Here is a 22,942-nt window from a genome sequence, read left to right as displayed (position 1 = left end):
TTCGGTGAGTCATCAGTCACAGCTGCAGCCTACTGACTGATAATTTAATAAACCAGCCTGTTGGTTTATTAACCAGCCACAAATGTCCTCGCAGCAATTGTTAGGCCAGTGCTTGCTTGACCAGACAGCTGGGTACTATCAGCTGGCCAAGTTGACACATGAACCTAACCATTACACTACCTGAAGTGATTTACAGATTCAACACAATCACAATCAGAATTCCAAGAGCCTTCTTTACAGAAATGGAAGACACAGTCATCAAATTCATACGGAAGAGCAGGGGTCCCCGAATAGCCAAAACCATCTTGAAAAAGAATGAAGTTGGAGTACTCACACTTCCTGATTTCACAGCTTATTACAAAGCTACAGTAATCAGAACAGTGTAGCACTGGCACAGGACAGACATTATAGACCAATGGAATAGAATTGTGAGTTCAGAAATAAACCCTCACATCTTTGGCCAATTGATTTTTCACAAAGGTGCCAAGTCCACTTAATGAGGAAAGAAGAGTCTCTTCAACAAATGGTGCTGGAAAAACTGAACATCTGTATGCAAAAGAATGAAAGTAGACCCCCACCTCATGCCATAAACAAAAATTAACTCAAAATGGATCAATGCCCTAAATATAAGAGCTAAAACTATAAAGTTCTTAAAAGAAAACATAGGGAAATGTCTTTTGGACCTTGTATTAGGCAATGGATTCTTAGACTTTACATAAAAAAACAAGAATAATGAAAAAAATAGATAAATTGGACTTCATCAAAATTTTAAACTTTTGTGAATCAAAGGATATTTTTAAGAAAGCGAAATGACAACCAACAAAATGAAAGAAAATATTTGGAAACCATATATATGATAAGTGTCTAATATCCAGAATATTATAAAGAACCTCTACAACTCATCTACAAGAAGACAACCCAATTTAAATAATGGGCAAAGGACTTGAATAGACATTTCTCCAAAGAAGATATACAAATGTCCAATAAACACATGAAAAGATGCTCAGTATCATTAGCCATTAAAGAAATGCAAATCAAAACCACAATGAAATATCACCTCACATCCACTAGAATGGCTATTTATTTAAAAATAAAGAGCGGAAAAAGCAAGTGCTGGCAAAGGGTGTATAGAAATAGGAATCCTAGTACATCGTTGGTGGCAATGTAGAACAGTGCAGCTGCTGTGGTAAACTGTTCAGCAGTTCTTCAGAAAGTTAAACAGAACAACCACGTGACCTGGCAATCCCACTTTATACTGAAAAGAATTGAAAGCAGGCACTCAAACAGGTATTTATACACTAGTGTTGATAGCAGTGTTATTCACAAAAGCCAAAAGGTGGAAACAACCCAAGTGTCCATTAACAGATGAATGCATAAGCAAAATGTGGTATATACATATAATGGAATATTATTTAGCCATAAAAAGGAATAATGTTCTGATACACGGTATGCTACATGGATGAACCTCAAAGACATGTTGAGTGAAATAAGTCATACACAAAGGGACAGATATTATATGATTCCTCTTATATGGAATAATTAGAATATGCAAATTCCTAAAGACAGAAAGTAGAATACAGGTTACCGAGCTTGGGGGTTGGAGAGGTAAAATGGGGATTTAATGCATAGTGTGTGCAGGGTTTCTGTTTGAGGTGATAGAAAAGTTTTGGTAATAGATAGTGGTGAGGGTAGCTCAACATTGTGAATGTCATTAATTCCACTGAATGGTATGCTTGGGAATAGTTGAAATGGGAAAGTTTGTGTTGTATACAAGTTTCCACAATTTAAAAGAGAGCGGGAGTGCTGCCATCAAAATGGTGCTTTTTCTAAAAGAGAAAGAAGCTGTGATCTTCAGAATGTGGTAAAAGCATCCTTAATAAGACATGGCTTCCTTGCTTTTCAGTGTATTTGGGGTCTGCTTTGTTCATCTAGTGCTTGTCTTGGAAGTGAAAACTCAGAAGGGGACACTTGCAGCTGAGCTATTGGCAGTGCAATCATTGGAGTCAGTGACCTTCATAGCTATAGCTCAGTACTTCACCCAGGAAGAGAGAACCCTGTTGGACATCCCAGAGAAAGTCATTCAGAGACATGATGCTGGAAAATATCAATCATCTGGTTTCAGTGGAACATCAGGTCTGGAAATTGGGTGTGCTTTCCCAGTTGGAGCAAGAAGAGAAACTGTAGAAAGAAAGAATAGGATTTCTCCAAAACTAGAGTCCAGGAAAAGGGGCCTCAAAAAACAGGAAATGGTATCCATGCAACATTTCTGCAGAAAAGATATATCTACCGTCAGATCATTGTCTCTCATCTACTTTCCAGAAGCAGAGATCTCACACTCAAAAGAATCCCTTTAAACATAATGATTTGCAAGAAGGTTTCAATCACAGATCCACAGTGACGCAACATGTGTTAACTCATAGAGGAGAGAAACCCTATATCAACTATTTGGGAGGGTCCTCAGTGACCAGTCATCTTTTAATTAAGATAAGCAAATTCACACCAGAAGTAAATCATATGAATGTCATCTAAGTGGTAAAACTTTTATTCAGAGCTCTGGTCTTAGACAATACATTGGAACTCACTTTAGAGATAAACCATATAAATGCCATCTATATGAGAAAACCTTCAATAGATGGTCTGAAAGTGGAAAAGTCTTTATATACCACTCTGACAAACCAACTAGAGAAATGACATGTGAGAGAAAAATTCTCTGTATTCACTGCAGGAAATGCCTTAATTTGTAAGTTGTCCTTTAAATGAGCAACCTCCACAGGAGAGAAACTCTAGATCTGTAACCACGGTGCACTTTCAGCCAGGCACCAGCCTTGGTGTGCAAAAGAATACTCAGTGTAGGAATAACCACTAAATAGAAAGGAAGAAAATTCTAGGAGGACAAAACCCCTAGGGGGAAATGCCAGATAATTCATGTCTTAGAAGTTCACTAATGTGAACTTTGAAAAATGTAAAACAAATGGTTTATAATGTAGAATGTAGGGGAACTAGCGGTAGAGAGTAATTAAGGAAGGGGGAACAATAATCCAATAAGAACAGATAAGCTATCATGGGTAAATTTAACGTTCTGGGAATGCCCAGGAATGACTATGGTCTGTTAATTTCTGATGGGTATAGTAGGAGCAAGTTCACAGAAATGTTGCTATATTAGGTTACTTTCTTGGGGTAGAGTAGGAACATGTTGGAAGTAAAGTAGTTAGCTTAGGTTAGTTGTCTTTTTCTTACTCCCTCGTTATGGTCTCTTTGAAATGTTCTTTTACTGTATGTTTTTTTAATTTTTTTTTTTTTCATACAGTTGATTTAAAAAAAAAAAGTTTTTTTAAAAAAAAAGCAAGGAAAAAAATACACAGAGCCCCCTTGAGGAGCTGGTGGAGAATGCAGGGGTATTGGCCTGACCCACCGCGATGGTTGCTAACATGCCCACAGACATAGGGGACTGGTGGTTTGATGGGTTGAGCCCTCTGCCATAAGTTTTACCCTTGGGAAGACGGTTGCTGCAAAGGAGAGGCTAGGCATCCCTATGGTTGTGCCTAAGAGCCTCCTCCCGAATGCCTCTTTGTTGCTCAGATGTGGCCCTCTCTCTCTGGCTAAGCCAACTTGAAAGGTGAAATCACTGCCCTCCCCCCTACGTGGGATCAGACACCCAGGGGAGTGAATCTCCCTGGCAACGTGGAATATGACTCCCGGGGAGGAATGTAGACCCGGCATCGTGGGACGGAGAACATCTTCTTGACCAAAAGGGGGATGTGAAAGGAAATGAAATAAGCTTCAGTGGCAGAGAGATTCCAAAAGGAGCCGAGAAGTCACTCTGGTGGGCACTCTTACGCACACTTTAGACAACCCTTTTTAGGTTCCAAAGAATTGGGGTAGCTGGTGGTGGATACCTGAAACTATCAAACTACAACCCAGAACCCATGAATCTCGAAGACAGTTGTATAAAAATGTAGCTTATGAGGGGTGACAGTGGGATTGGGAATGCCATAAGGACCAAACTCCACTTTGTCTAGTTTATGGATGGATGTGTAGAAAAGTAGGGGAAGCAAACAAACAGACAGGGGTACCCAGTGTTCTTTTTTACTTCAATTGCTCTTTTTCACTCTAATTATTATTCTTGTTATTTTTGTGTGTCTGCTAATGAAGGTGTCAGGGATTGATTTAGGTGATGAATGTACAACTATGTAATGGTACTGTAAACAATCGAAAGTACAATTTGTTTTGTATGACTGCGTGGTATGTGAATATATCTCAATAAAATGATGATTAAAAAAAAAAAAAAAAAAAAAAATCCCATCAAAATCAATTTAGGCGTGGTCAGTCTTAAGGCATAATTCCCCTCTAGCTGTGAATCTGTGAACTTAGAACAAGTTATATACTTCCAATATACAAAGGAGGGACATTCATAGGGTAAACATTTCCATTGCCATAAGGAGAAACAGTAAGGAAAACAGGGTTAACAGGAGCAAAACAGTTCCTAAAACCTGCAGGAAAAAAAAAAAAAAATAGGGGAAGGAAACAAACAGACAAAGGTACCCAGTGTTCTTTTTTACTTCAATTGCTCTTTTTCACTCTAATTATTATTCTTGTTATTTTTGTGTGTGTGCTAATGAAGGTGTCAGGGATTGATTTAGGTGATGAATGTACAACTGTGTAATGGTACTGTAAACAATCGAAAGTACGATTTGTTTTGTATGACTGCGTGGTATATGAATATATCTCAATAAAATGAAGATTTAAAAAAAAATTAGTGAAATATAATAAGAAATTTGGTTACTTTAAAAAGTTGGGTTATATGTAATTTTTACTTTTTCTCATTGAAACTTTTATATGTTTTCCAAATTTTATTCAAGGAGCATATATTTGTGTTGTAATCAGAAAATAAACAATAAACATTATTTTTACTGTTATCTCTCTAAAAAAAAAAAATTAGTATTGTTGATATTCTACCTTTGCATCATGCTCTTAAATGGCTTGGCATGGCACCATTACCAATGTTATCTGTATTTGAAATTTTGATATTTTGTTCACCATGGACTTTTTGCATTACTTTTGATTTTTTAAAACCTTGCATTCAAATACTATTTCCTGAGTTTTTTGGTGCCCCTTAAATTTGGGGCCCAAGATAAATGCCTCACTATCCTTCCCTGCTTTAAAACCTGAAGCACACTTTTTCACTTTAATTATTATTCTGGTTATTTTTGTGTGTGTGGTAATGAGGGTGTTGGGGATTGATTTTGGTGATGAATGTACAACTATGTAACAGTACTGTGAACAATCGAATGTATGATTTGTTTTATATGACTGTGGTATGTGAATATATCTCAATAAAATGAATATTAAAAAAAAAGAGAGAGAGACAAGGACAATTAAATGCAATACAGGATCCTGGACTTGATCTAATAATGGAAGAGAAAATGCCCCAAAAGTAATTATTGGGCCAGTTGAAAAAAATGGAACACAGACTGTATGCTTTATATCAATATTTAACTTCTTGAATTTGGTAAATATGCTTAAGACAGTTGCACAGCTATAACTTATTTCCTTGTTCTTAGGAAATATATGTGGAAGTATTAAGTATTCAGGGAGCACAATATTTGCAACCTACTAAAATGTTTAGAAGATAGATGAGGGAGGGAAAGAATGAACAATTGTGGCAAAATGATAAGGGATGGTAAATCTGGGTATCTGGGTTGGGTAAGGGGGTACTGGGGAGTCCAGAGTTGGCAAAGGTATAGAGAAACAAGCCCTCATACATTGCTGGTGGGAATATAAAGTGTTACAGCCATTGGAAAAGTTTGGATGTTTCTTAAAAAGGATAAATGTGCTATAGGACCTAACAATTCCACTCCTAGTAATCTACCTAAAAGAAATGAAAACATGTATCCACACAAATGCCTAAGAGTTAAATCAGCCAAATATAATGTATGGATCTTGTTGAGATCCCAAATTGAACAAACCAGTTGGGCAAAGGCATTTATGAAACAATTGGGGAAAACTGAACACAGACTGGGTTTCAGGTGATATAAAGGAATTACTGTTAATTTCTTTGGTTATGATCATGGTATGGTCAATTGTGTTTTTTTAAAGTCCTTATATATTAGAAATATGTATTGAAATACTTACAGGTAAAATCATATCTCTGGGATTTGCTTTAAAATACTGGGAAAAAAGGGGGAATAGATGAAATAAAAATAGCAGAATATTGACACATATCAAAGCTTAATCATTATACATGTGGGTTTTATTAACCCTTCTTTTGTACATATTTGAAATTTTCCATAATAGTACGGTAAAACTAAAATAAACTCAGAACTTGACAACTGTGCAAAGAGTACCTTTAAGATATTCATTAAGGAAAGTGAGTAGCAATATTTGATAATTTAGCTTGTTTCAGCCCAATACCAATCCATCACCAGTTTGTATACTTTGTAAAAAAAATCCAGTCCTTTCATTACTGCCATGAAAAAAGGTGGTCTTGAACAGAGATTTAAGTGAATGAGCAGGCAGAGCTTTCAGTCTTCATTGTTGACCACAGGCTAGCAGGTAGTAGCTAGCTTTCTGGTGTTCCTGGATTTGTAAAATGCATGTAGATCTCTTAAAGCACACATGAGTAGTGTGCTGTTGATAGCTAATATTTCCAAATGTGAATCAAGCACCACCTTCCCCTTATGTAAATTCTCATACGCAGCACAGCCTGTCTTCTCCGTTTTGAACGGAACCTGCCTCTTCCTAAATGTGAAAGGTCCCAGGATTTACAGCTGCTTTTATTGGGGGTATGAAAATTTTAGAATTCTTATATAAACACATGTTTGATGAGAGCATGGTATGGTATACTAGGTATGTATTCTTATTTTATTTATTCATTTTTTTTCTCCTTTTTCCATTTTTCAGTACATGTACTAGCCTTAGCAAGTTCTGTTCCAAACTCAGGCACCTTGACTTGGCTTCCTGCACATCCATAACAAACATGTCTCTAAAAGCTCTGAGGTAAATTTCTTATGATAAGCATGTTCAATCATCAGAACAAATATTTTTTTCAATAACTGAAATGAAGTTGGAATTGAAGGTAGCTATGTTTTATGTATATGTACTGTAGTTTAAAATAGATATTTTGTCTTACCACTTGCCCCAAATTCAGGAATATCAAGGTGAAATGACTAGAGATAACTAGGATTCCTGAACATAGTACAGCTACACATGAAAGACTAGATATTTCTGAGGACTTGTTTTTCCCCTCCAAAAAAATGGTTCATATATTGTAACAAACTGATTAAAAACAGGGTTCTGGAGTTGGGTTATTAACCAGTTACCTTGAGCAAATATAACCCTTTTGAACTTTTCCTATCATCTCATAGTGTTGTCATTAGGATTAAACTAGATGATATATTAGGCTCAACCATATAAAGTTGCAATATCCAGCAGTTTTTGTCTTACAAAAGTGGCAGCTTCTTGTGATTCAACCTAATATCTATAAAGTGCTTGACATGGTGCCTGGCGTATAGTAAGCCCTCAGTAAATGTTAATTACTTTAATGCTACTGTGTTTTTTACTTTACATGACAGAAGATACATCTTAAAAGGAGGGTGACATGCTCATTCAAGAATAAATACAGGTTTAGTTAAATAGAGCAAAAGTAATTAAAAATGTGGCTACTTCTAGACCTCCCTTATGGATATTGAACACATATGTGTGTAAGGCTAATAAATATAATCATATATGGTTTATAAATATTGTCACATACATTATCTCAATTATATGAAAGCCGTGGGTAGATAGAACAGACATTTTACAGATAAGAAAATCTTGATTAAGTTTTCCAGTGCCAGTGCCAGATACTGTGCAACCTTGGGATGTAACTGAATGAAATATTGTTGCTCAGAATCTAGTGGGAGAAAAAAAATCACTAAACATTGTCATATTACAATGCAAGATAAATGCTGTGATAAGAGTAAGTACATTGATTTTCGGAGAATATAGAAATAGTACTTTGGCTAAATTTGGACTAAGGGAGGTCTGGACAGGCTTCCTGAAGTGACTTACCTGACGTCACAGCATTCATGTTGAAGAATGAGCTTGAACCTAGATCTCCTTGCTTTATTTTCTGGATCTTTTCTATAGGCAGAAATATTGAAAACAATTGAAGCAGTGTTTTCAAAAGAAAATGTCATAGAAAGCTTGGGATTCTTCTACAGTCCCTGTGTGAATCTAAACTGATAAGAGTAAAAGGGACAAAAGAGAAGCTAGTATTTGATAGAAGGCAGCGATTGAGTACAAGATATCCTAAATTCAATCCTATAATAACATATGGAAATATACAGATCCTTTGTAATTTTTTCAGTAAAAGTTGAAAAGTCCTCATTATAACTTTGATAAGTAATAAAATTAATTGATAGAGAATCTGGATTTGATTCTGAACTCAATTACTCTCTGAAGTTGAACAAGTCACTTAATTTCTACTTCCTATCTAAAGACCTTTGAGATTTGTGTTAAGTATAAAGCTCCATAAAAATCTAGTATAGCTGAAAACAATATTGTGCTGTGGGTGAAGCTGGATTTGAGATGGCCCTGCTAGTGATATAGTCCCATGTGAACTCTGCAAACTGATGAATCGGCTTTTCTTTTGCTATGGGATTACTTAATATTCTAAATTTACATTGAGTAAGTATATATGCTTGTGGGAAAGATTGGGATTGCAATTCCCTGACTAAATAGCCAATAAAATGAGACTTTGGTGCCTTTGGAATTGGACTTAGTCATATGTTTCTCTCATTTTGTTTTACCTTAAGTGAGGGATGTCCACTGTTGGAGCAACTGAACATTTCCTGGTGTGACCAAGTAACCAAGGATGGTATCCAAGCACTAGTGAGAGGCTGTGGGGCTCTCAAAGCCTTATTTTTAAAAGGCTGCACGCAGGTAATACTCCATGTAGTGCTTCTGAAAGTCAGAGGAATCGTGACCTCATGGTAGGCAGCTGCAAGGTGTTGGCTTAAGGGAAATGTTACTTGTTTGTTACTGACCAAAGACACATGCTTGCTGAAAATTGAAGTGTTCTCTTTAGAGTAAAGTATCTGACTAAAGATAAACATCTTCTTGCAGAATTGATTTTGTGGGGAGGCAAGAGGGAGAGATAAGATCACACTGAGGATGCACCACAGACGAGAAGGGTTTCGTGCAGTTCATCACGTCATTGCCTGAGACTTTGAACTGGTATTTATGTGCAAGGAAGGCAGTCTTGGCAATTTTCACTAGCTGCTTAACCACCAGGAATTTTTCTTATATGTGCCAAGTACACTGCTACCTACATTTTATAGTGCTGATGCTTATTTCCTGTCAGTCATGTTACAAATCCAACATATTTTGTCAATTAAAAGCTTACCATCTCAGTGTTTTGCAGTGAAAAAGAGCATCTGGAAGGAAGATCAAGAGTGAATTTAGAAGTGACTGACAAAGTAGGGCTAGGTTTTTATTGTTTTATTTTATTAATGGTTACTCAAACCATACCTTGGATTGAATTAAAAATACCCTCATTCTTTTACTATGGAGGGAGGGGTCCCACTGTTTGAAGTAGAGCTTCGCAAGTATGACTGCCTTAAAACAACAGCTTGAGCTTTTGGATATTTACGGAATCTTGAAAAATATTGATTGAAATGAATCATTATAATCAATTGCTTGCCATCTGTTCTCAGCACTGTAAGCATGGCACTGATCTTCCAGCACCAGATAAACTCTGTGGATTCCTTTCTCAGCTCCTTCTCCCAAAACTTTGTTTATAAAAAACTTTATAGGGGTTTTAGAAATAAATTATTTTAACCTTATAATCCCTCTGTAAAATGCCGTGAGGCATATTTGATTTGTCACAAGTAAAATCTGTAAACACTAGGCAATGTTTATTTCATCTTTTCCTTGATTTGCTGGTAATAATATGAATTTGATATGGTCAGAACTGATAAAAATGCTGATAATATACTAATAATATGAATTATACCATTATGTGATCACAGTCACTGTTTCTGGTTCATTGTTCCTTGGAAACTTTGCTGGCTATGTTTATAATGTATTGATGAATGTGTTAATTCTTAAAAATTTCCCCTCTGAAACTATGTCAATAATTATTTTCTCTCCCTTTTTTAACCTTTCTAGCTAGAAGATGAAGCTCTCAAGTACATAGGTGCACACTGTCCTGAACTGGTGACTCTGAACTTGCAGACTTGCTTAGTAAGTGGCCCTTCCCATGACTCTACTGTGTTAGGAATTCATTTCAGTATTATTGCAAGAGTTTCCATCATCAGAGCCAGTGGTTTTTCTACTATCAAAAGCCTGGGGACACAGTGGACACACAGATGACTCTTTCATACTTGACAGTATTCGCTCCCAGGGGCTTTGACATAGATAAGATAAAGGATGGATTGTGCAGAATTCTAGGTGAGCTAACTGTACACCCCTTTCTTTTCTACTTAAGAAAACTGCCAACTTTTTAAAAATAAATCATTCACACACACTGAAGTACTTAAGATATTTTTGTTAATAGTTCCAAATCACACTTTATAACCAATTAAGATGTGCCAATATGTCACAACCCTATCAAGAACCATTAATCTAAACAGATGACAAGTGAAATTATTTAAATTGTTTTCAAGTAGTATTTCTAGTTAGCATTTGGCTTGTTCAAACTATAAACTTATCTACTCCAAACCCCTGAATTTCACTCAGATAACTGCCTAAACTTCTCAGGGGCCTAGAACATCAACAGTATACACCTTTAGTTGTTCTCTCTTCTTTGAAAATTACACGTGGGTATTGCCTTTGAAAGTCCCTTGTACCAATGAAAAAAAATTGATGAGGGTTTTCCTTCTTTGTGCGAAGCTTTCTGCCTGTTTTCCCCTCCCCTTCTTGTTTGACCACTTGAACTTGAGAGCATACTGATTGTTTAGTTTAAGGCTGATACAAAAAGGGCCACATTTTATGGAGTTCTAGCCTTTGAGGGATGGTGCTTAAGAGGCACCCAGAGATTGAGTTAAAGTGATGACATTCTTTCCTTTTCATTCTGATCACCACAGTTGCTGACTATCAGAATTTGCCTCATTTCATTTATGGGCAAATATGGGAAATGTTTGCCCCTAGAAAGTAAGCATAACTATATGTGAACATAAAACCATCATTTTACAGTGCTAAAAACAAAACAAAACAACCTGTAATTCTTGGATATATTCAGATGATGTGAATAGTCTTAATTTTATACATATGCATATATATACCATATACAATCAATCCTTACTATACAGTATTCCTATTTGTGAATTTGACTACTTGTTAAAATTTATTTGTAACCCCATAATCAATACTAGCAGCACTTCTCTGGTCATTTGCCAACATATGCAGAGTAGGGAAAACACACATTCCCAGGTGAGGTAGAACATGGCAGTGTTCTGCCTTCTTGTGTCAGCACTCAGTATTACTAAGTCCCGTTTCAGGTGTCTTTAGTGCCACATTTTTCATATTTTTATGCTCTGTGTGTGTGGGTGTGTGGGTGTATATGTGTGTGTGATTTCACTGTTTAAAATGGCTCCCAAGCGTAGAGTTGAAGTGCTGCCTAGTATTCCTAAGTACAAGAAGTTATAATGTGCTTTACAGAGAAAAACACATTTGATAAATTAGCTTCATTCAGATATGAATTATAGTGCTGTTGGCTGAGTTCAATATTCTTTCAATATTCATGAATCAACAATATATATTAAATAAGTTGTCTTTAAACAGAAATACACCTAAAACAAGGTTATGTATTGGTCACTTAACAAAAATATTATGACCAGAAGCTCATACGAACCCAACCCTGTATTTTCCCTAGGAGCAATGGCTCAGTATTCACTAGTTTAGTGTAAGCAGCAACTTTATAGAACATAACTACCACAAATAATGAAAATCGACTATGTGCATGTGCACGTGCTAATTACACATGCACACATACATTGCATTTGGTTTCTTTTACCTTTCTAGCAGGGAGAAATCATAGTGGGTATTTTATTGTTTGCCTTCCCCAAATTTTCATGCATGTCATTCCTTCCCTACAATATGATGAAATGATTTTCAATGAGACTTCATGTTCTGCCCAAACTATTGAAGTGACTTAAGTCACTTTGATTTTTTGATTCATTCTTTTTCTAATTTTAACATTTAGATTAAAGTATTGGCAATATATCTTTCCTCATTTTTATCCTTCAGTAATCCCGTATAGATTTTAAAATATAAGAAGGAAAAGTCAGCACAAGCCTACAATATTTTTCTAGCTTTATATGGCATAAGTTCCACCAGCCTGCTAAAATGCATGCTTATTGATTACTCCTCCTCCTTTTACATCTGAACTATCCTTGCCTAGTAATAGAGATACGTTGCAAATATGTGTCAGTTTTTCAAGTACTTTATATGTGTATATACCTCATTATTTTATCCTCAGAACAAATGTTGCATCTGCCTTAGCATCCATTTTTATCTATATTTTATTTCGGTTGCACAATATTGAACACATGCTGATTTAAGCAGTGAGTGTTAAAATTTTTGCCATTTGTTGTGGTTGTTTTTCAGTTGTCTTTGCAAAATTAGTGAATCTGGCAGGACAGATTAAAGTGCTGAATGTATCCAACATGTTAAAATGTTTATATGTAATATAATGATATGTTTTATTTTTCCATTATAAAATAATTTAAAACACATGCAAGATTACATTTTAGTTGCACAGCTAACATCCTGCTCAATGGTGAAAACTGAAATCTTTCCCTCTAATAGAGCAAAACAAGGATGCCCACTATGACCATTGCTATCCAACATTGTCCTGGAAGTGCTAGCTAAAGCAGTTAAGCAAGAAAAAGACATAGAAGGCATCCAGATTGGAAAGGAAGAAGTAAAACTATCCATATTTGCGGTTGACATGATCCTATTTAGAGGAAATCCAGAAGAATCTGTAAGAAAGCAATAAGAGCTAATAAGTGAATTCAACAAAACGATGGAATACAAGATCAATACACAAAAATCAGTGGTGTTTCTATACACCAGCAATGAACAATCTGAAAAGGAAAACAAGAAAATAGTTCCATTCACAACAGCAATTTAAAAAATAAAGTATCTAGAGACAGATTTAACCAAGGATGTAAAGGACTTGTAAACAGAAAACTACAAATCATTACTGAAAGAAGTTAAAGACAACCTAAGTAAATCTTTAAGATGTCAGTACTAATCAAAGTGATTTACAGATTTAACACAATTCCAATGGAAATTCCAGTAGCCTCCTGATAACTTGCCACTACATTGATGAACCTTGAAGACTTGTTGAGTGAAATAAATCAGACACAGAGGAACAGCAGATACTGCATGATTCCACTTACATGAACTAGTTAGAATGTGGACATTCGTAGAAGCATAAGGTGGAGTGTAGGCTGCCAGGTCGGGGCGGAGGGAGCAGAGGGAGCGGATGTGTTAATGCCTAATGTGCGCAAGGTTTGTGTTTGCGGTGATGGGAAAGCTCTGGTAACGGATGGTGTTGGTAGTGCAATGTTGTCGGTGTGGTTAGTCCCACCGCACTGAATGCTTGGGAGCACTTGATGTGGGAGAGTTCCTGTTGTGTATGTGTTTCTACGATTTAAAAAAAAAGAGATCATGACAATCAAATGCATGACCCTGTACGTGGGAATATTAAGCATAGATGGATGCTGCGGCTGATACAAATCATCCACAATTTGTTTCTTTTTCCCACTAACTTATCAGTATCAATTTGAACTTGTAAATATGTTTACACTATTAAGATACTGCTGTTCTTATTTGTTTTTTAGATAGGGGTTCTGCTTTAGAGGGGGAGAAAAACAGTTTTAAAATCCGTTTAATGAACCTGATGTGTTGTGTGCCATCCCCAGTCCTACTTAAGTTAAAAGAATCCCATTTTAGCTTCTTCCCTCTATACCACAAATAAGCACCAATTCTCTTACAAACTAAATTACAAGATCTGGAAGGAAGAAATAAGATGTTTTTGTGTTCTTTTAGGTCTGCTACCCAACTAATATTAAAGCTGCCCTGGTTTCTTTTTGGTGTTTATTTTTTAAAATGTAACATTTTTTCTTCTTTTTCTTCCGCTAAATCTTTTGCTCTTATTTTTTAGCAAATCACAGATGAAGGTCTCATCACTATATGCAGAGGGTGCCATAAGCTGCAGTCCCTCTGTGCATCCGGCTGCTCCAACATCACAGATGCCATCCTGAATGCTCTAGGTCAGAACTGCCCGCGGCTTAGGTAAACATTTCTTATTTAGCTCAAAAATCCGGGGAAAGGAACAAAAGCCTCCTTCACCCCTATTTATTTCTTTGAACCTTGACATTTGAAGGAAGATACTACAAAACCACTATCTTTTTAGATGCCCACCTACTTGCTATGTACCTCATTTGATTACATGTAATTGGAATGTACCAAGGAGGAACAGACCTATATTCTACTTCTTGCTATCCATTCTAGAGAAAGTCAACATTTTGTTTCATTACTTAAGAAAGTAATCAATGTTTTCATATGATTCCTTTCTGTAGGAAGTTTTAAAAGGCCCACCTTGTGGTCATTTATATTGTAGTAACCATGCTAGGTACATAGCAGGGGTGTTTTGAAAGAAAATATTACCCTACAGGAGGACCTCTTTTGTGCTGCTGGTCTTTCTTAAAACGACCCTTATTTATCTATTGCTCCTCATCTCTGCTTAGATATGGGTTTGGTACTGATATCATATTGGCTCTGTAAGAGCACATAGTACACTATTTTGTAATGAGTACAAAATGAGTAGGGATGATCCCTATTTGCCTTTTTGTTTTTTAAAACAAAACTTATATAATACTTATTATATGTCAGGCATTATTTTAAGTGTTTTGTAAGTATTAATTCATTTAATCAGCATAATATGATATAATCACTAGTAACATGTCCATATTATAGATTGGAAACCACATGCTGCACAGAGAGGTCAAGTAACCTGTTCAAGGTCTCACAGCTAGTTATTGGAGAAATGAAGATTTCATCCCAAGCAGTCAGGCTCCAGAGTCCATGAAACCACTTGTCTTACACATAAAAAGCATTATAAACGAGTAAAATGTTCTTTAAAAAAATTGTGATCACCCTATCCATGTGCCTAAACGTAATGGTTAAAATAAGATTTGCTTACAGTATTAAAATTCTTTTATATAGATCATAGACTTGATCAAAATTAGTAATGTCAGAAGCCTAGAGTAGAGTACTTCTTAGGAGCTAGGGAGGTAACCAAACTCACTGCTCTCTCAAAGTATTATACACTATATTTTTTCATTTTAATGAAAGGGGTCTTCGCATCCATCTTTATTTATTGTTCATTTTATTGTTAAAATGGCAAAAAGCTCTCAAACGTGATACCCAAATGTGTTTCAGTCAGACTGTGCTTTCCCATTAGCTATAACAGTCATTTCTAATTGATTTTCAGTTGATAATGATTTCTTGTATGTTATCTTTAAGTTTTTTCAACTTCTGTAGTAATTTGAAAGCAAACATTTAAATCTTCTTTAGTACTGTGGTGCAGAGATTACCAGACTTTTCATGGAAAAGAGCTGCTTTTGATTCCCCAGTCTTGTGTTGGTATTTAGGTTGATGTTTTGCAGTCGTGGAACAGGAAAGTGGCTGCCAGCTCAGCTTCCCCTCTCCACTGGGCCCTCCCAGGAGTCTGTGGGAGGAAACAAGAAGCTTAAGGGTATTTTTTTATTAAGTGTGGAATTTTATGTTTAGGACAGACCTGTAATTAAGCAGCCACTTCATAACATTTTTAAAAAGCTTTGTAAATATGAGTGAACCTACATGTAAAATAGGGAAAGAGAATAACTTACTTAGCAACTGATTAACTGAAACATATTTATCTCCATTTCCTTTGTTTTCTAGGAACAGGGTGCCCTCTGGGGGTGAGCAGTATGCCATCAAGAAGGCTTTTAGATGCATTTCTCGTGCATTTTGACATTAACTACAAGTTTCCATTATGTTCTTCTGTGTTCTTTGATTGCATCACCTTGAAATAGGGTGGTATTTACAGGACCACTGTATAATGACTATGAAAATGAATGGAGAGATCTTTATACAGAATTGCTTAGTTGTTAATGTTACTCTGTGTTATGTAGTCCTTAGGGAATAGGAGATTGTTTTCTTAAATTCTTGCTGTTTTAGTAAACCCAGTTTTCAGTGTCCAAGGGCTTGACTTTCACTTTGGTTTTTTAACAGAATATTAGAAGTGGCAAGGTGTTCTCAGTTAACAGATGTGGGCTTTACAACTCTGGCCAGGGTATGTATTTTCTCTAGGTTTCATAGGTTTGTTTGAGGGTTTTATTTCAGAAAAGTAAGCAGCAAGGGAGATGCAGAATGGCTGCAGAATTGGGCCTGGGGGGTGTGGGAGAACTGCTGTAGGGCTGGTTTTCCTGAGTATTCTCATGCCACAGCTACAGGTCTGCTGATGCCAGTAAGAATGCATACCGCTCTGGAAATGCAGACACGCCTTGCAGTACGTGACACTTGTCACAAGACTTGATTCTCCACAATTTCTTAAAATGATAAATTAGACTAAGCAGGAACTTCCTGATGTTTTGTGAAAGAAATGGTCAAACATCTTACTTAGTTATTTGGTACATGACTGATGGATAAGAGTAATGTTTAAAGAAACATAAAAGCCTGGTTTTGAAAGGAGAGGTTTAAAGGGATTTTTTGTATTCTCAGGAAGCTTTTAGTACTTGGAGTATCACTATATAATAATAGTATTTAAAATCATGCTGTCTTTGACCAGTGTTATGGAACATGGGGAAGGACATTTGCTTTCAGGCACATTAATGGAATGTCAGTTGGGTAGGGGCAAGTACATGGGATAAAAGTGTGTAATTAATGGAGTAAGATAGAAAATGGCATTAGAATGACACCAACTGTAGAACTCTCTGAGATTGCATCAGTTTTGAATACTCCCTCTTAGTTTTCTGGCATTACATTTTTCCCACATTGTAAATATTTGCATTGCAATGCTTGGTTTTTGTACTTTGTAGAATTGCCATGAGCTTGAAAAGATGGACCTGGAAGAATGTGTTCAGGTAAGACTGTGGGATTTTACCCAGAAATTTAGTTAGGTGGAAACCTGCATAATGATTGCATATCAGAATGTCCTTAGACCTGAAGATTTATGCTAATAATAACCTTAAAAAGCCTCATCCCCTTGATGTACATCTCTGCCCTTTCTTAAGCTTTACTGGACCCCTTACATCATTAGCCCCATAGACCTGACTCTGTATGGAACTCTGCCCTTAGGACAGACTGTTTGGATACCTCCTCTTCGGCATTTTCTTACATTACCAATTTTAAGTTCTTTCAGATTGTATTATTAATTGTTTGGGGGAAAACCTTTGGCAGGGGAGTCTCCAAAAAGAAGACAGGGCACTGAAAAATGGAAGTTATTTCTGTGACTGTAGAGGCCACTTTCTGTTTTTTAATTAATTATTTGCTATCCACACTCTACTTATCAGCTATTAGTTCTTACTAAACTAAAACTAAAACTCATTCACATCCATCTGTCTCTTGCACCTGCCTGAGCATCCTCTGCATCCTTTCCAGTGTTAATCCTTCTGAGTCACGTGCATACATTCTCCCCCCTCCCCCCCATTTCTTGGTGCCTATGAAACTAGGGTAGTAAAAAAATAATCTCAAGTTAGAAAAATTTTTTAAAGAAGCACTGATTTACTTTCACTTCTAGGAAAGACTGTCCATCCTGTCTGAATGTTCATAGTTAACCAAGATTCCAGTTGCCCCATCCTTGGTAAAATAACTTCCAACCAAGTTCTCAGTCCTGAGTTGTGGCATGGCTTGCAGAATATAGGTCAAATATCTGAAAATGTGAGAATGTTCCTACATTACTTTTTTCATGGAGCAATACCTTCTGATTGTGTTTCCAAACAGGTAGAACAAAGTCCAGTGGGTAGAGGTTACAAGGGAACCTGTTACTCGTTTTAAAAAGCAAACAGAACTTTGAATGGGTCTGTCCAAAGATGACACTACAGATGGCTAAATGTATTCAAGCCCAGCCTGTGTGTGTTCTTGTAGAACAGTTTAGTCTCAAGTAGCCAGTGGATTTTCAGACTTAAGATTCTGTTACTTGATAATTGATTATTGGAGGATGGAGGGGGTAGTGACAGAATAGAAATGTAATCAAGAACGAGGTATAGGGCCCTGATTTTATTTGGTTTAAATGTACCTAAAATAAACATTTGTGTTTCTTTCAGATAACAGATAGCACATTAATCCAACTTTCCATACACTGTCCTCGTCTTCAAGTACTGGTAAGTTTGACTTTCAAATTTCTGTGTGTTCATTGGATTTACTCAAAACCCAGTGCTATAGTTAACTCTCACTTTCCTCTTAGGGTCTGGCTGCCATTTTAGGATGGATATTTCTCCAAATTGCCAACTTAGAGTGAACCAAGTAAAGACCTGAGTGAAGGGGGAAACTGAGATAGGAACTGAAAAAGTTAAATGTTTTCTGTACCAAAGCTTAAAAACTGAAAACTGATAAGGGAGTATATGAGTTCCCCCTCCCACATGTTACCAGAGGAGTTCTTGCTGCTGCTTCCAGTGACACTCTAGGAGGGCATTTTGCTTGGCTGTTCTGTATCCAGACTCATTTTGGTGTGTTTGGTAGCACAGTAACTATCCAAAATGGGGTTGAAGGTCCTGAGTTTCATGTGGAGGAACCAGGGATTTAAGGAAAATTGATAAAGTAGGCTAGAAGAGATGATGTGCAGAGATAACCACACCTGACAGCTATAAGAATATCTTCAGTTAATTAATTATTTGGGCATGCCCCTGAACCAAGTATTCAATATTTAATCCAAATTCCAGAAAATTTTGTGCAGGAAAAGACTGAACCAAACAGATCCCTGTAGAGAAGAAAAGTATTAATTTTAAGTCCATCTTATTTTGCTTATGAACTATCTCACAGTCATTACATGAATTCACAATGTATATTCCGAATCACACACAAAAGAGTCAGTTACTGATTGCCAAAAACAACCCCAGCAACTCTAATTTACTTTCTTCTTTTCATCCCGTGAATCTGGTGGTGGCTCCATATTCATCACAATCAAAGCAGAAAGGTTAGGCCTCTGGCTAGAGGAATGCCATAAAATATTTCAACATCCTTCCATGCTCTGTTTGGCTGCAGAGTCTGTCTCATTGTGAGCTGATCACAGACGATGGAATTCGTCACCTGGGGAATGGGGCCTGTGCCCATGACCAACTGGAGGTGATTGAGCTGGACAACTGCCCACTAATCACAGATGCATCCCTGGAGCATTTGAAGAGCTGTCACAGCCTTGAGCGGATAGAACTCTATGACTGCCAGCAGATCACACGGGCTGGAATCAAGAGACTCAGGGTAAACATGAGCGCATCACTCCCCGGCTCGGTGTTCTCAGCACGCTTCCTTTCCTTTTCCGTTTCCTTTTCTTTTCTCCTGGGATTTTCATCTTACTTGGACATGTAGGAGGGAGAAAAAACTGGAGAGAAACTTAAAAGTAGATAGTTTTTAGCTACGGATCCACTTGGAAATTTAGTAGGAAAATTCACACTCTACAGAAGTAGGTCTCCTCCCAGAAGACTCTGTCCAGTAATGTCTAGGGTAATGACCTAGGGTCAAAAAAGCACATGCCACAAAGAAAGGAATAACATAAAGAAAACATTTGTGTCAATGGGATTTAAGAAATTAGTTTGTATTTGCCCTTTTCCTGAGGTTCTTATTTTTTAAGACGTCACCTGGATCAATTAGAGTTCTACCTTTTCTTTTTGTCCCATCCTCCATAATAGGATTCTCATGCACAGCCAAATGACTGGAAGATTGGTTGCAAGCAAAGGGGTTGTAAAAGGCTTGATGAAGCTATATGTTAGATTATTCACTTTAACAATCATTTATTGGAGCATCTTTTTGCATCTGGTGAGGGAAAGGCACTGTGCTTAGTTAGGTCTTTACCACCAACCTCTGAAAAATCCATTCTGGCCCTATAGCCTCTGAGTGCATAAAAGAGCTTCAGACCTCATCTAGAGTTCCTCACCTCCACCTCCACCTTCAGATGTAGTGGACAGAGAGCATAGCTGCAGTGGGGGAGGCTTTGCAGCCATATTTCTCCCACACCAACAGAGAAGGAGACTCCAGGTCAACCAGAGCCTCTTATATGGCCAACTTACATTGTGGTTCCTGGACCTGCCTGCCTATCAGGAATCTCCTCCATCTCTGAATTCCAACAAGGCTTTATGTGTTCTTCAAGTCACTTTGCACTTTTCCACTTTGGTTTAGCTATTTATGTGCATGTCTACACTATTAGCTCTCCAAGAGCAGGATCCCTGTCCTGACCATGTTTGTACTCCTCTTACTTAACAACTAGCACAGTACCTTCAACATAGTAGGTATTCAGATGCTATCTAGGTAGTAAAGACTAGAAGAAGCATGTTGTTAAAAGATAATGAGGATTTTTTTAATATTAGAAAAAAACATTGTCCACAATGACTTGAAAAAAAAATTTTAAACTTACATAGCTTCTTTAACCTCTAAGAAGCCCTGTGGGACAGGTTTAGAGGTTAGTATGATGTTTTCCTCCAGTTTTATAATTATGAAAGCAGGTGCCAAACAAAGTTAAATGAGCTTGATTTGGTCATTTAGAACAGCCTGACACAGTACAAAGTGGAACCCAGGCCTCTCAATTCCCTGACTGGGGCTCTTCTCTGTCCTGCTTTCATGGCCATTCATCCCCTTAGTGGTTTTTTTGAAAAGCAACATTGCTATTTCTGTTGCAGCCCTGTCTCTTAGTAATGTTTCTGTCTTGTTTCAGACCCATTTACCCAATATTAAAGTCCACGCCTACTTCGCACCTGTCACTCCACCCCCCTCAGTAGGGGGCAGCAGACAGCGCTTCTGCAGATGCTGCATCATCCTATGACAATGGAGGTGGTCAGCCTTGGTGAACTGAGTATTTAATGACACTTCTAGAGTTACCGTGGAGTCTCTCCAGTGGAAGCGGCCCAGTGTTCTGGGCAAGGTGTCCAGAACACTGCCCCAAATGAGGGCAGTGTCCAGATCCCCAGAGCCACACATACATATGCATATACACCCTCACCCCCACCCTCTCTAGCTCTGTAACCATGGGACTGAAGTCTGTGCTGGCTTATTTATCAATTGGATTGGTAAAACGTAACCATTCCTGTGGGACATGCCCAGAATAAAATCATAGGCCAAGGTAGAGGAAGGGAGCTTTCCAACAAACCCAGTGTTGCTGCTCCTGCAGTTTCTTTTGTTAAGAGGTTTCTTTGGGGAGCTTGGAAAAGCAACTGCAGTCCTCCATGGTTAAGGAAAGTATGGAAAAAACAATATATGATGTAACCAGGGACCAGAAAGGAAATGTCTTTGCATCCTAGAAATGGCAGCCTTCCATTGTGAGATGACGACAGAGCTTCTGTGCTTCCTTGTTTCCATGCCAACATGCTGAGCATGCTCACAAAGAAGGCGTGTCCATTCCTCCTGTGTTTCGGTATTTGGCCCAGAGGTTTCCTAAATATTTGCATTGAAATCGCTGTGGTTCAAACGTGGTTACTTACTCACTCAAATTGTCACTCTGTAGCACATTGTGCACCTGTCTTCCATTCTCTGTCGCTCCCTCCCGCACTCTTGCTGTCTGTCACCCATTCATAGGCTGCTAACTCGCACTCAGTTGTTACTCTTTTGCTGTTGTGTTTACAGTTTGCATTTTGGATGAATAGTCGGGTTTACCAGACATTTTTAAAAGAGACATTATCAATAAATATTTTTTTAATTCTAAATTTTGCCATTAGGGGATCCTGCCTGAATCTTTGCCAGTCTGAAAGGAGACTGTAACAAAAGCAAGAAAGGTTATGAGAAGAAATCAAGCTAAAACTATTTTGATGAAAACAACCTTTGCCTTTTGATTTCTATTACATCTCGTGACATACAATATACGCATGATATGCCCAATGTTTTCCCTGCACATTGTTCCTTCTATCTAATTTAATAAGGAAAGAGGGAAATGCATTGTTAGTAAAGAGTAGAATGGTAAATTCCAAAATTCAGCCTGAAAGCCCCCACCACCCAAGCTCAGACATAATGAATAACTTTATCATATGATCACTGAAATGTCAGTATGATCAATGGCATCTCTGACCTATATCTGTGAGGTTATTTTGCTTTAGCAGGAATATTGCTGGATGAGCTGTGCAGTCCAACCTGTTGGTTTCTCTTTTTGCCCCCATGTTAGCCTATCAGAGATGCAAGAATGGCCCTGTAAACAGCTGGGTCCACTGTATTTCATTGTTGACAGTATCATATCTAATGTTGGAACCTCAGAATACCAGAACCCTTTCAGAACCCGTCAGCCATAGCTTCTGCTCCAGGCTCCCCTGAGTGAAATACAAGGGTAGCCAGGTGAGGGCACTGGGGCAACCGTGAGAGTGTTGAGGAGGAAGCAGGTGTTTCCTTTTCGCTGCCAGTCCCGGTCACATGAGCATCAGAGCCGAGGTGGTGAGGTGCTTGGTGCCCAGGACTCAGAGTCCAAGGAGAAACCACAAAGGAAATCACAAAGGATGAGTGAAATAAAATGGTTTTCTAAAGCACAAGAAGTAGATTTCTAAACCCTGAGATTAGAAACTTCATATGATTTTTTTAATAGAGTGACTTTTTTTTTTTTTTTTTTTTTGGTGTTTTAGGACTTAATGTGCAATCCACCATGCTCTTGGATCATCATCTGCATGATCCAGGCTATTAAAGGGCTTGTTTTAATGCTGCAGGTGCTGGTTCTGCCAGCATGTGTAAGAATAAAGTCTGATTTCATTCTCCACTGATTTAGAAAACAATCAGATGAAGGGTG

General features: G+C 37.5%; 1 protein-coding gene across 1 annotated transcript in view; it reads left to right on the top strand.

Annotated features, from left to right (window-relative positions):
• Positions 1-21,881, top strand: part of FBXL20 (F-box and leucine rich repeat protein 20) — a 114,344-nt gene extending 92,463 nt beyond the window's left edge. Inside the window, exons 7-15 of the mRNA XM_037807986.1 lie at positions 6,901-6,996; positions 8,796-8,922; positions 10,150-10,224; positions 14,153-14,283; positions 16,267-16,327; positions 17,073-17,117; positions 18,300-18,356; positions 19,237-19,449; positions 20,897-21,881. Of these exons, the coding sequence (XP_037663914.1) occupies positions 6,901-6,996; positions 8,796-8,922; positions 10,150-10,224; positions 14,153-14,283; positions 16,267-16,327; positions 17,073-17,117; positions 18,300-18,356; positions 19,237-19,449; positions 20,897-21,004 (913 nt within the window). The 3' untranslated portion in view covers positions 21,005-21,881. The remainder of the gene's footprint in view (positions 1-6,900; positions 6,997-8,795; positions 8,923-10,149; positions 10,225-14,152; positions 14,284-16,266; positions 16,328-17,072; positions 17,118-18,299; positions 18,357-19,236; positions 19,450-20,896) is intronic.
• The last annotated feature ends 1,061 nt before the right edge of the window (positions 21,882-22,942 follow it).

This window comes from Choloepus didactylus, chromosome 18 (assembly GCF_015220235.1).
Source record: "Choloepus didactylus isolate mChoDid1 chromosome 18, mChoDid1.pri, whole genome shotgun sequence".
Lineage (NCBI taxonomy): Eukaryota > Metazoa > Chordata > Mammalia > Pilosa > Megalonychidae > Choloepus > Choloepus didactylus.
The sequence above is the reverse complement of the archived record's forward strand: the minus strand, read 5'-3'. Positions and strand labels throughout refer to the sequence as shown.